The following is a 13,302-nucleotide window of genomic DNA, read 5'->3' as shown; positions in this document are numbered from 1 at the left end:
ATATTAGTTAATTCATATGATATTTTTCTTTCTTTGTCTGACGTATTTCACATAGCATATAATACCTTCTAGGTCTGTCCACATTGTCACAAATAGCAAGAAACAACAAAAAAAGCAGAAACAGACCCATAAATAGAAAAAAACTGCTGGTTAGCAGAGTGAAATCGAGTGACAGGATGGGCAAAATAGGTAAAATGTAATGAGAAGTACAGAGTTCTAGTTATGGAATTAATAAGTCATGGAATGAAAGATATAGGTAATATAGTCAATGCTATTAGAATAGCATTGTATTGTGACAGATGGTAGCTCACTTGTGCAGAGCATAGTAGAACCTATGGAGTTGTGAAATCATGTTGTAAAACTCAACTGATATAACATTTCATGTCAAGTATACTTTAATAGAAAAAAGACACAAATATGTATATACATATAAGATTGAACTACTTTGTTAAGAAGTTGTATGTAAAGGGGACACCTGGGTGGCTCAGTGGTTGATTATCTGCCTTTGGCTCAGGTTGTAATCCCAGGGTCCTGGGAGTCAGTGCTGCATCAGGTTCCCCACAAGGAGCCTGCTTCTCCCTCTGCCTATGTCTCTGCTTGTCTCTGTGTATCTCTCATGAATAAATAAATAATTTTTTAAAAAAGTTGTATGTAAAGAAAGCTAACCTGCTCTCCAAATAAGGGTGATCCTAGGTATTCATAGTAGGATATAGACTTAGGATAGCAAATTTATATGTAACATAATGCAGAAAATGTAAAGTGTAGAGAAAGGACCTTAGGATATAGGACAGAGGAAAGTGTGCTCAACAGGATGGAGAAGTGAGTAGGATGAAGAAAAGCATGGAGTCCTCATAGGCTAAGCAGTCTAGGAGATACAAAGAAGAAAAGTAATTTCTATTAGACTTTGTCAGTTGTTTTCCCTGCAATGTGCTCTGTCTTACCTCTCATCATTGAACTGTATGTAATAGTGGCCAAATGTCTCATGAAGTCTTTTTTGTATAAGTGGATTCTTCTGGGGATACTGGAAAGTGCAACTGATTTTTCTGCCCATGCTCATTTTACACAAAGTGAGTTTTTAGGAGGAAGCCAGAGATGAAAACTGAAGAGATCCTGTACCCTGCAATAGTAGTGGGCATTAGTAAATGTTGGGAATTAGGGAAAAGTTCATATTTTTATTTTTTTTAAGATTTTATTTATTTATTGAGAAAAAGAGACAGAGACAGAGACAGGCAGAGGGAGAAGCAGGCTCCATGCAGGGAGCCCGATGTGGGACTTGATCCCGGGTCTCCAGGATCACACCCCAGGCTGCAGGCCGCGCTAAACCGCTGCGCCACCGGAGCTGCCCAAGTTCATATTTTTAAAGGCTATGAGATCTGTGGTGTCAAGCTAAGAAATCCAGCCCCACAACCAGAAGCAGATTGTAACCTGCATTACTTGTCAAAGAGGAAGCTATTTCCAAGAATATGTTTGGCATGGTGACTGGAAGAAGGAGAACTAAAAGGAGCCCCAGAGAGGAGTGGCTGATCAAGTTCACCATGCAGGGGTGATGTTAGCTTAAATGAAAAGCAAAGGGAGGAAAGGACTCCAGCTCACCTATTTTTTCCTCTTTGATATGTGTAAGAATCTTTTTTAAACTGTTCATCTTCTCTAGTGTAGACCTGGAATTTTGTGTGGAGCATACATTCTCAGGGTTTGACTGCTCAGAAGTGGTGGTGTGCTTCTGATTATAGAAGTATTTTTTTAAAGTATTTTTTGTTTTTGTTCTTTTTTTTTTTTTTCAAACATAGTGCTCTTCTTTGAACTGAAGCTGGACTCAATGCAGATTTGATTTAATCTCTTGGTTCTCATGTGAGATGTGCCTCTTCTATTTTCCTACTACTTAGAAAGTTATCAATTTTTGTCATTCTTTGGTTAAACCTCAGAGATAAATGAAATAAGGGAACCGTAGATTCAGCTCTGATGTTAAATGAACTTTACTTGTTCCTCTTCCTTTTAGACTAGCTCAATACATTTGTACAGATAGGTTCCTTGCTATGGGCACCCTCAGGAGAGAATAGAAGAACATCATCCTTGAGAGAAAAAAATTAGACAGGACATTGGTAAGTATAAGGACTAGGGCTGTTGTGAAAACTGCCAGTCCATCATTGTTGCAGTGGAGAAATCCCACAGTGTTTCAGGAACCCTGGAGGATATTCTTAAGTGAGGGTGAGTCACCTACAGGAGATGAGAGTTCCATATTTTTTAAAGATTTATTTATTAATTTGTGAGAGAAAGAGAGCATGAGCGGGTGGGTGGGGGTGCAAAGGGAGAGTGATAGAGAATCTCAAGCATACTCCACAGTGAGCATGGAGCCCCATGTGGGCCTGTTTTAGGACCCCAAGATCACAACTTGAGCCAAAACCAAGAGTCAGACTCTCAAACAACTCTGCCACCCAGGTGCCCCTGGTTTCACAAGTCTTGTATGTCAGTTAACCTCCCATGTCAGAGTCTCTGGACCAAACCTGTGTGTTTGAGCTCATCAGATTGCAAAGAGGACCCTGTGAAAGCCTGTGATTGCACACAAAATAAAGCTTAAATACACTATTAATAATTTATAGAGTATGCGCCCTATATGTAGCTTGATATCTGAATAAAATAAATGTTTCATGCTTACATTTAGATTATGACTTACTTTGTTGTTTTGGACATTTATTTTACAGCACTTACTGTGTACTTCCTTTGAACATTAGGTGCCTGACATCACTGTGACCAATTACAGGTCCATGTGCTTTATTTTCTCTGTCCTCTCTGTTAGATCACTCCACTATAGTAATTTTCTCATCTATCATCAAGTACCTTGGGAGGATTTACTGAAAGATATACATTAATTATCTCATTGAATCTGGAAACTCTTCTCTATTTCACTTTGTTTGTAGTCTCCTTTGGAAAATGAAGGCTGTCTCCTGCATTTACTGGAGATAGTGGTGTTTGAAGTGGAGATTGTAAATCAGTCAGCCCAGGTCCTGCAAGTTTCCACTCTATTTCACAATCATGTCACAGTCCAACTCTTCCTTAGCTTTTCTCTGTTGCTCTATGGAAGGAACACATGCATCACATATATTCCACTGCCTTAAAATTGTGAAATATAATTCAACCCAAAGGTAAGTGAGCAAAAACTTTTAATACCATAAGAGACACAGAAACAATAGCTATTTCAGGTATGTGTGTCTGTCTCTGTAGTGTGTTTACAAGACACAAAACCCTTCATCCACAAATAGATGTATAAGCTTTATGCCACTGAAGACATTTCTTAAAATCAAGGAAGGACAGTAAAAAAATTTTGGTCTATCATTGTTATTCTTTTTTATTTAACTTGTGATTTTTTTCTATGTTATGTTTTATCCTCACTTACCCTTTTAGTTGATTTGTTCTGTGGTTTAATCATGTTTGCATTCCCATTGTCACTTTGAAACCTAATGTGAACCTTCTTTTAGAGTTGCTTCTGTATGGTGGTCTGTGTGTTTTGCCAAGATACTTTTTGAAAGATGAAGAACAATTCTCTTCTCATAGGTTATTGTAGATTCATGGCTGGATTTATGAAACGGTGTTAGAATATTATGTAGTGAGTGGTAAATGTTCAAGAAAAATTGTTATTTCTATTCATGGTGTTATAAGTTGTAATTTCCCCAATATACTTTAGGTTCAAAATCATCTATGATTTCCTCTTTTTTTTTTTTTTTTTTTTTTTTTAATTTTTGGAATTTAAAAGTGTGGCTTTTGAATAAGATGTTGGCATCACTTGCAAGCTCTGAGAAATGTGGAAACTCAGGCCTCACCTAGAAATCCAAATCAGGGACCCCCTACGTGGCTCAGTTGGTTGGGCGTCTGCCTTCAGCTCAGGTCATGATCCTGGGGTTCTAGGATCCAACCCCACATCAGGCTCTCTGCTCAGTTTGAGGGTCTGCTTTTCTCTCTCCTTCTGCCTGCTGCTCTGCCTACTTATTCTCTCTCTCTCTCTGTCAAAACAAATTTAGAAATCCAAATCAGTATATAAATTTTAATAACATCTTCAATTCATTGTCATACACATTAACACACTGGAGAAGTATATCTCTAGCTCACCTGTACTTTTCCATTATTCTATCCCTGTCTTTATGTGTGTACTATATTATTTTGGTAAGAGTGGCTTTGTCATATTCTTTAAATCTGGAAGTGTAGGGATCCCTGGGTGGCGCAGCGGTTTGGCGCCTGCCTTTGGCCCAGGGCGGGATCCTGGAGACCCGGGATCGAATCCCATGTCAGGGTCCCAGTGCATGGAGCCTGCTTCTCCCTCTGCCTGTGTCTCTGCCTCTCTCTCTCTCTCTCTCTCTCTCTCTGTGACTATTATAAGTAAATAAAATTTAAAAAAATTAAAAAAAAAAAATCTGGAAGTGTAGTGCCACTAACGTGGTATTGAGTTTCAAGATTGTTCTGGGTATGTGTTATCCTGTGACATCCATATGAATGTTAGGATGATTTTGATCTTTCTGCCATAAATGACATTGGGATTTTGATAGAGATTGCATTAGTTTAATTTTAATGTTTCTGTTTATTCTGACCTCTTGTTTTTATTTATTTCTGATTTTTTTAAATTTCCTTCCTCAGCTAAATTTCAGCTACATTTTTTCTTTCTCTTGTTCCTTATAGTATAATGTTGTTTATTTGAAGTTTTTCTTAACTCAAACATTTACATTGCACAAAACTGGAAAAGTGAAAGTCTAGTAGGGAAAATTAAAGAAATAAGCAATATAAATGATGTCCATTTGGCATAAAATAGCATAAAAATTAAAGGTGGATTCTATAATATTTTTATATATCATGCCATCTGTGAACAAAGATAGTTTCACTTTTCCTTTTTCATTTAGATTCCTTTTATATATTTTTTCTTGCCTAATTGTTCTGACTAGAATATCCACTACTATGCTAAATGGAAGTGGTAAAGTCACTTCATTACCTGTTTCTGATCATACAGCAGAAGGCATTGGTCTTTTATTCTTGAATATGTTAGATTTCATCTTTTAGTACATATATGGCCTTTATTAGGGTGAGGTGGATTCTTTTCATTCCTACTGAGTGTTTTAAATCATGGAACAGTGTCTAGTATGCTCACATTCTTGTTCTGCATAAATAAATGTGATCATGTCATGTTTGATCTTCATTCTATTAATGTGCTGTCTTAAATTTATAGATTTCTATATTTTGAAGCACTCTGAAGTCCAGGAGGAATTCCTACCTGATTACGTTGTAAATTAGTAAAACGTGCTTTTGATTCAGGTTGCTTCCTTTTATTGTAGAGTTTACCTATTTGTCACCATAGTAGTTTGTAGTCTTCTTTGCTTATAGTGTTTTCCTTGGCTTTGATAACCTGTAAATGCTGATGTATCAGAGTATTTGATAATTTCCCTTCTCTTTACTCCTTGGAAATGTTATAGAAGATCTGAAATACTTTCTCTCTCTCTCTCTTTTTTTTTTTTTGAAATACTTTCTCATTAAATGTTTCTTTGAATTATCTAGAATATTCATCTGGCATAGGACTTTTCTTTGTTTTGGGAGGTTTTTTTGTTTTGTTTCTTTTAAGGATTTTCTTTTTTTAAATTTCATGTATTTATTCATGAGAAACAGAGAGAGAGAAAGAGAGGCAGAGACACAGGCAGAGAGAGAAGCAGGCTCCATGCAGGGAGCCCAATGTGGGACTCAATCCCGGGTCTCCAGGATGATGCCCTGAGCCGAAGGCAGATGCTCAACCTCTGAGCCACCCAGTCATCCATGGGAGGTTTCTTTTTAAATTACTTTTTCAATCTACTTAGTAGTGGTAGATAAATAGATTTTCTTTTCCCTCTATAGTTGAGTCAGGTAGGTTATACCTTTTTGTAAATTTTTATTTTTAAATATTGTATTTACTTATTCATGAGAGACACAGAGAGGCAGAAACACAGGAAGAGGGAGGAGAAGCAGATTCCATGCAGAGAACTTGACGTGGTACTCGATCTGGGGACCCCGGGATCATGCCCTCAGCCAAAGGCAGATGCTCACCCGCTGAGCCACCCAGGTGTCCTGCTTTTCATAAATTTATACATCTTTTTTTGGTATCTATTTGTGGGCATATAATTATCATCACCCCTTTTAATTAGCTTTATTTCCATGCTATCAGTTGTCACTACTTCATTTCTGATTTTATTGGTCTTCTTTCTTTCATTCTTCCATGATTTAGCTAAAAATATATCAATTTTGGGACACTTGGGTGGCTCAGCAGTTGAGTGTCTGCCTTTGGCTCAGGCCGTGATCCTGGGGCCCAGGGATCAAGTCTCACATCGGGCTTCTTAGGAATCTGCTTCTCCTTCTGACTTGTTTCTGCTTTTCTCTGTGTGTCTCTCATGAATAAATAAATACAATCTTTAAAAATAAATAAATAAAAATATGTCACTTTTGTTGATCTTTTCTGAAACCAACTCTTCCTATTGTAGATATTTTCCTTGTTTTGCTATATCCTATTTTGTTGATTTCTATTTTAAGTTTAAATTTCCTTCCTTTCTTCTAGGTTTAGGCTCAAATAGTACTTTTCCTGATTTTTTGAGGTATAGGAAAGTGATGTGTGCTCCAGTATGACAATACCATAGAACTATCTGTTAGGCTTGTAGTCAGTACATTGTTTGCAAGTTTATGTATCCATGGAAGAATAGAGTCCTGATGATTCCTTCTCAGCCATCTTGTTGAAGTTCTCTGATTTTAATTTTGCATATTAGAAGTTTTCATTATGTTTATCTGAAAGTAGTAAATAGAATGATTTTATTTTTGTTATTTGATATCTTTCAGCAGTATCTTCAAGTGGCACCCAGAGCTTCCTGCCAACATTGTGCATAGAAGCTTCTTTCCAAAATGTGGCAGTGCATAGATATAAACATAGTGCCCTTGAGAATTTACACTTCATGGTAGACTGTAACAAAGATGGGGAGAGTGAAGAGCACCAAATATATCATGAAGGACGTATCCAAACTGAGACAACTGCGCATAATATGAATATCACTGCCCAAGATGGTGAAGGATATAAAACATTTTGGAAAACCTCCCTTCTTAAGTCTGCCTCTTCTGCAAAGCAGTGTGTTTCTATAAGCACAGCCTCAAATCAAATGATTAAACATACATATTTGCAGAATGAAAAGTTGGAAAATCTGGAAAGTTGCCTAGTCCATGCTGAAAATAATTACTTCAACCATTTTGAAAGTAGGATTGGATTGACCTTTGAGTCAAATATTTCTGAAAATCAGAGATTTAAGAATGAAGAAGAAAATTCTGAATGGGATTCATTTGAGAGGTCCTTCACTGAGGAGTTAACCCTACAAAATTACCAGAGTATTTTCAATGAAAATGGAATTGCTCAATGCAGTGAATCTGAGAAAAAATTTAACCCAGGTTCAGATGTTAATACATGTCTGAGGACTCATTTTCCAGAGACTCATTATGAATATGATAAATGTGTGGAAGTCTTTTATCAAAGCTCCAACCTTATTATACATAATAGTATCCCTATGGAAGAGAATCCTTTTAAGTTTAATGAATGTGAGAAAGCTCTTAACCAGTCCTCCAGTGTAGGTGATTATCAGAGAATTCATGTGGGAAAAAACTCTTATAGATGTTATAAACCTGGGAACATGTTTAGTCAGTCATCAAGAGTAAACATACATAACACAATCGGTACTGACCAGAAAAGTTACATTTGTAAGGAATGTGGCAAAGCTTTTGACTGGCATTCAACAGTGTGTCAACATCAGCCTATGTATATTGGAGGGAAACCTTACAAATATGAAGAATGTGGCAAGGTTTTTATCCACCACTCACACTTTACTCAACACGACAGAATTCGTACTGGAGAGAAAATCTACCAATGCAAAGAATGTGGCAAGTCCTTTAACCATCACTCAAATCTTAGTCGACATTACAGAATTCATACTGGAGAGAAACCTTACCAATGTAAAGAATGTGGCATGGCCTTCAACCAGCACTCAGTTCTTACTCGACATCACAGAATTCATACTGGAGAGAAACCTTACCAATGTAAAGAATGTGGCAAGGCCTTTAACCAGCATTCAAACCTTACTCAACATCACAGAATTCATACTAGAGAGAAACCATACCAATGTAAAGAATGTGGCCAGGTCTTTAACCATCACTCAAGCCTTACTCAACATCACAGAATTCATAGTGGAGAGAAACCTTACCAATGTAAAGAATGTGGCCAGGCCTTTAACCAGCACTCAAACCTTACTCGACATCACAGAATTCACACTGGAGAGAAACCTTACCAATGCAAAGAATGTGGCAAGGCCTTTAACCAGCACTCAAAACTTACTGAACATCACAGAATTCATACTGGAGAAAAACCATTTATATGTACAGAATGTGGCCAAGCCTTTAACCGACACTCACATCTTACTCGACATCACAGAATTCATACTGGAGAAAAACCTTACCAATGTAAAGAATGTGGCAAGGCCTTTAACCAGCACTCAAAACTTACCGAACATCACAGAATTCATACTGGAGAGAAACCTTACATATGCAAAGAATGTGGTAAGGCCTTTAACCGGCACTCACACCTGACTCGACATCACAGAATTCATGTTGGACAGAAACCTTACACATGTAAGGAATGTGGCCACACCTTTATCCAGCACTCACACCTAAGTCAACATCACAGAATTCATACTTGAAGGAAACCTTATGAAAGTGAAGAATGTGGGAAGGCCTTTAATCACTCTTCAATCTTTACTCATTATCCAGAATTCACAGTGGAGCAAACTCTACAATGTTAAAAGAATGTGAGAAAACTTTTAAGGACGACTCACCCCTTATTCCACATCAGAGACTTCATATTGGAGAGTAACCATAAAGTTGTAAATAATGTGGAAAGGTTTTTAAGCAATGCTCATTCCTTATCAGAGAATGTATATCAGAGAAGATTTTGCCAAAATGATGAATTTGGCAAGCCCTTTACTCAGAGGTCAAGTTTTATTCAACATCACAATTTATACTGAGGAAAAACTTATAAATGTAAAGAACATGGGAAAACTTTTAAACTGCTCAACCCTTTTCAGCATCTCAGAGATTATACTGAGGAGAAACATTATAAAGGTAAAGAGTGTTGTAAGCTTCTAGTTGGAACTCACAACTTGCTCAATATCATGACTATTATATTGCATAGATAAATGTAAAATGTAGAGAAAGTTGCAGTGCCTTTAACTGGAATTCAGTCTATACTCAGTATCCCAAAATGCACACTAGATTCAAACCCTAGAAACAATGAATGAGGAAAGACCTTCATTTAAATATTCACTATAGCAAACATCAGAGAGTACATAAAGGTAAGTAACTTGAAAGATGTAAATATTTAGAAATATATGTAAGTGAACACCAACTGTCAATAAATATCACAGAAATCAAGTAGAAAGCAGAATATGAGTTAATCTATTCAGACGTTACATCAAAATACTCATAAGGAATAATAAGTTATACACTTAGAAAATATATATGCTATTATGCTTCAAAAGACTAAGTGAATGGATTTTTGCATAGGTGTAATTAATTTCAGTATGTCCTTGTTTTTGTTTTTTTGTTATTGTTGTTTTGGGTTTTTTTTGTTGTTATTGTTCATGGACCCTATCTTGGATTTGTGACTAGCAAATACTAATGTATTTGTACTCTCAAATCACTTCAGTAAATTCATTTATTCCTAATGGGTTTGTGAAAGTATGTGGTTGATTGTTGTTGCATCAAGGATATGAGATGCCCTGCTTCATTACGTGGAACTCCTGTACATCTAATTGTCCATGGATGAAGAAGGACAATATAATATACAATATATGAAGAAAATCTAAGTGGAGATGCTGTTTGTGGGTATAACAATGTCAGTTATGAAAGAGGTATTGAGAACATCATTCTTTATTTATTAAAACTAAAGAACCTCCTGGATATAAATAAAATATTTTACTATCTGGTCTTTGAGGAAAAAGAAGTGGCAGTCCAGTAAAATACTGATGTATCTTCATAATAGCTATAGTAAGAAGTTAGAGGACGTCACTTGATGTGCTTGAAATGAAGAAATCCTTAAAGATATCAAAAGAGGATGACTCTTTCCTAAAATAACAAAGGATTGTACATACACAGCTTTTAAGAATGATCTCATGCCTGAAAACAATGGAAATCACTATTCCCACGTCATGATATCAGCACACAAATGCTTTTTAATGCTTGTATTCTGTATTTCCAAAAAGGATTATAGAGTGGATTTGAAATGTATAACTTAGGCTGTGTGTGAACTTAATATATTTTAATTAATAAAACATAATGGTTTTTAATGTGTTATCATGGATGAGTAATGAATGAAGTGTTATCCCACCATCAGTGTTAATCTATCTCATTTAATATAAAGTTGTAGGCAACTTATAGAATCTGTCACTTATTCAGTAATCATGTAGAATAACATACCTAGGAATCCATTTTCTCAGTGGCCTTGAAGTTTAAATGTGTGATTATTTTCCCCCTTGTTTATCTATTGTATCATATTTTCCTCTTTGGGACTTCTGGGATATTATCATGGACATATTCCAGATTATATAGGGCTTTTTTAGACTAATTAGCTTAAGTACTCCATGATACTGCTGCTTGGCATACATTTTGTGTGACCAGTGTTTTTGCGGGGCCTTGAACCTGACAGCCATCCTTCTCACTAGTGCATTCCCTAAACAACATGCTGCAAAGTCACAAGGTAATGTAACTTCTGAAATGACAACCCCAATCTGTCCTTGTGAGCAACCATGTCCCCTGTCTACCGTGACTTTCCCCTCATGTGTCTCTTAAAGAAGAGTCCCACAGTGTTGATCTGTTTTAGTTTGGATAGCCCAATCTGGACGTAGCCCTGGGACTAACGCACTGCACCAAAGGCCATAATAAAGGTATATGCCCCACTTCATATGTGAGGGGGGTGTTTGATGTTTCTATGAAGTGAAAATACACTTTTAACCGGTGGTTAAATACACCATGGGTTAAATACTTCATGGTTTCCATCAAGTAAAAATACACTTTTAACTGGTGGTTTTTTAAAAAAAAAAAAAAAAAACACTTTTTAAGTGGTTGGTGTGCAATAGGTACCCCATAAGTAGGAGAAACATATTCCAATAGAAGTGATACTGTAGCCCAAGGTAAGAAGTAGAAAATACAGAAGATGAAGAATTGGCATGAATTCTGCATGTGAAAAGGACAGCTGTCCTTAGTTGTACAACTGATTCCCTGGATTTAGAAAAATATCTTCTACTTGTTTATTTTCCTAGTTATCTCCAGATCTCCATTTCTGTTTATCCTCATTTTATTTCCAGCTACATCGGCATCACAGACACTTTCCCTGTGTTGTGCCTAGTGTTCTCAGTAAATGCTTAATTAAGATGAGAAAGATAGGGTGCCACTGGGTGTAAATTCAGACATTGAGATGTGGGTTGTGTGATGTGAATATAAGTAATACATAATGATGGCACTAAACTAAGAAAAATAAGACCTATTAAAATGTTTAGAACTCTTTCTAATGTGGTGAGGAAATTGGCAGTGACTCTCTGTAGACACTCAAAAGCCACAGGCAGCTCTTGGTGGTGTCTTCTGATGAATAAATCTAATGGAGATAAGGAATTGGCAAATGTGAGTTTCTGGGGATTAGGGAAGTTCTTTATCTTCATTATTTAATTGAATTCCTGTGTATTAGTGAGGACCACGTCCCGATGGATGACAACAATGACCGCTCAGGCCCAGATCAGTGGCAATAGATGGAGTAGGGGGAGCTGGATGATGCAAACACTGTGGGTAGCTTAAAAATGTCACATGAAAGTGTGGATGTTGGAGATGAAGAAGCTTCCTGGACACTAGTAAATAAGATCAGCAAGGTCTGTGTTGTGGTTGCACAAACCACTAATATCCCAGGGAAATAAGCCCAACAGATGTTAGATCCCCTGTAGATAGATGGGTGACCTTTTGGGAAAGCTGCTGCAATGCTGTGTGGGATCTTCCTTTAGTTAGTGTCATGATGGTTATAGTTCATGGTCTGGCTCTGTCTGTGCCATGAATTTGTTAGAGGAGCAATTCAGCAGTCAGTGGCAGTGAACATTTTTACTTCAGTCTAGCCCTAGTGTTCACTGACTGAGAAATGAATAATGAAGATAGGGTATATATGTGTGTTTATTAGTCATAAAAAGGAATTCAATCTTTCTATTTACAAAGTCACAGATGGAGCTAAAGTGTACTATGCTAAGAGAAAGACATACCATAGGATTTCATTCTTATGTAGAATATAGGAAACAAGCAAAGGGAAAAAAAGAAGACAGGCAAATAATGAAGGACACTCTTAACTATGGAGAAGAAATTGATGGTTACCAAATTGGAGTTGGATCGGGATATGGGCTAAATAAGTGATGGGAATGAAGGTGTGCATTTTTTTTTTTGGTTGAACACTGGGTGTTGTATGGAATTGTACAATCACTATTGTACACCTGGAATTAATATTACATTGTATGTTAACTAACTGGAATTTAAATAAAACCTTTTTTAAAATGTTTTGTTTTTTACAAATTTAAAACTTTTTCTCTTAACTGACTTGCAGCAGTGGCAGAAAATATACCTTTGTAAACAAGTTAAACATTTATCTTTTTTAAAAACATTTCTCTTTTATCCATACCTGATTACTCTAGAATTTAGAAAGACTCAGTAACTATTCTTATATTTTTATGCCAACATCTGTATTTGCATAATTTCAATAAGAATCTGTTCTCGCTGTGGTAAGACATAATCAGAAACACTATATAGCCAGGAAATTGACTAGAATATCATAGCTGAGAATTACCAGGATAGACTCAAATATGGTAAGACAGCTATAAGGAACTAAGATTGAACTCTATGGAGCTAATAAAGCTTCCTTGGAAATATCAGCCTGATCCCTTCTTTACAGAGTTCCCAGCAGCCTTCCCAGGTAAGCAAGGAAGATCCCTTCCTAACAGATGCAGGAACTTCAGGATATCTAGGTGACTTCATAAAGAGAGGAATTCAACCAAATCTGTAGTTATTGTAGACAAAGTCTGATGGCAAGTATAAGTTAAATCTAGAAATTGCTTATGAAAAGCTCCAGCAAGGGGAAGCCCAGGTGGCTCAGCGGTTTAGCGCCGCCTTCAGCCTAGGGTGTGATCCTGGAGACCTGGGATGGAGTCCCATGTCAGGCTCCCAGCATGGAGCCTGCTTCTTCCTCTGCCTGTG

The 13,302-nt window shown here is 36.8% G+C and overlaps 1 protein-coding gene across 1 annotated transcript in view; it reads left to right on the top strand.

Annotated features, from left to right (window-relative positions):
• Positions 1-13,142, top strand: part of LOC121484158 (zinc finger protein 345-like) — a 104,815-nt gene extending 91,673 nt beyond the window's left edge. The window contains exon 6 of the mRNA XM_041742993.1: positions 6,832-13,142. Coding sequence (XP_041598927.1) covers positions 6,832-8,726 — 1,895 coding nt within the window. The 3' untranslated portion in view covers positions 8,727-13,142. The remainder of the gene's footprint in view (positions 1-6,831) is intronic.
• The last annotated feature ends 160 nt before the right edge of the window (positions 13,143-13,302 follow it).

This window comes from Vulpes lagopus, chromosome 2 (assembly GCF_018345385.1).
Source record: "Vulpes lagopus strain Blue_001 chromosome 2, ASM1834538v1, whole genome shotgun sequence".
NCBI lineage: Eukaryota > Metazoa > Chordata > Mammalia > Carnivora > Canidae > Vulpes > Vulpes lagopus.
The sequence above is the reverse complement of the archived record's forward strand: the minus strand, read 5'-3'. Positions and strand labels throughout refer to the sequence as shown.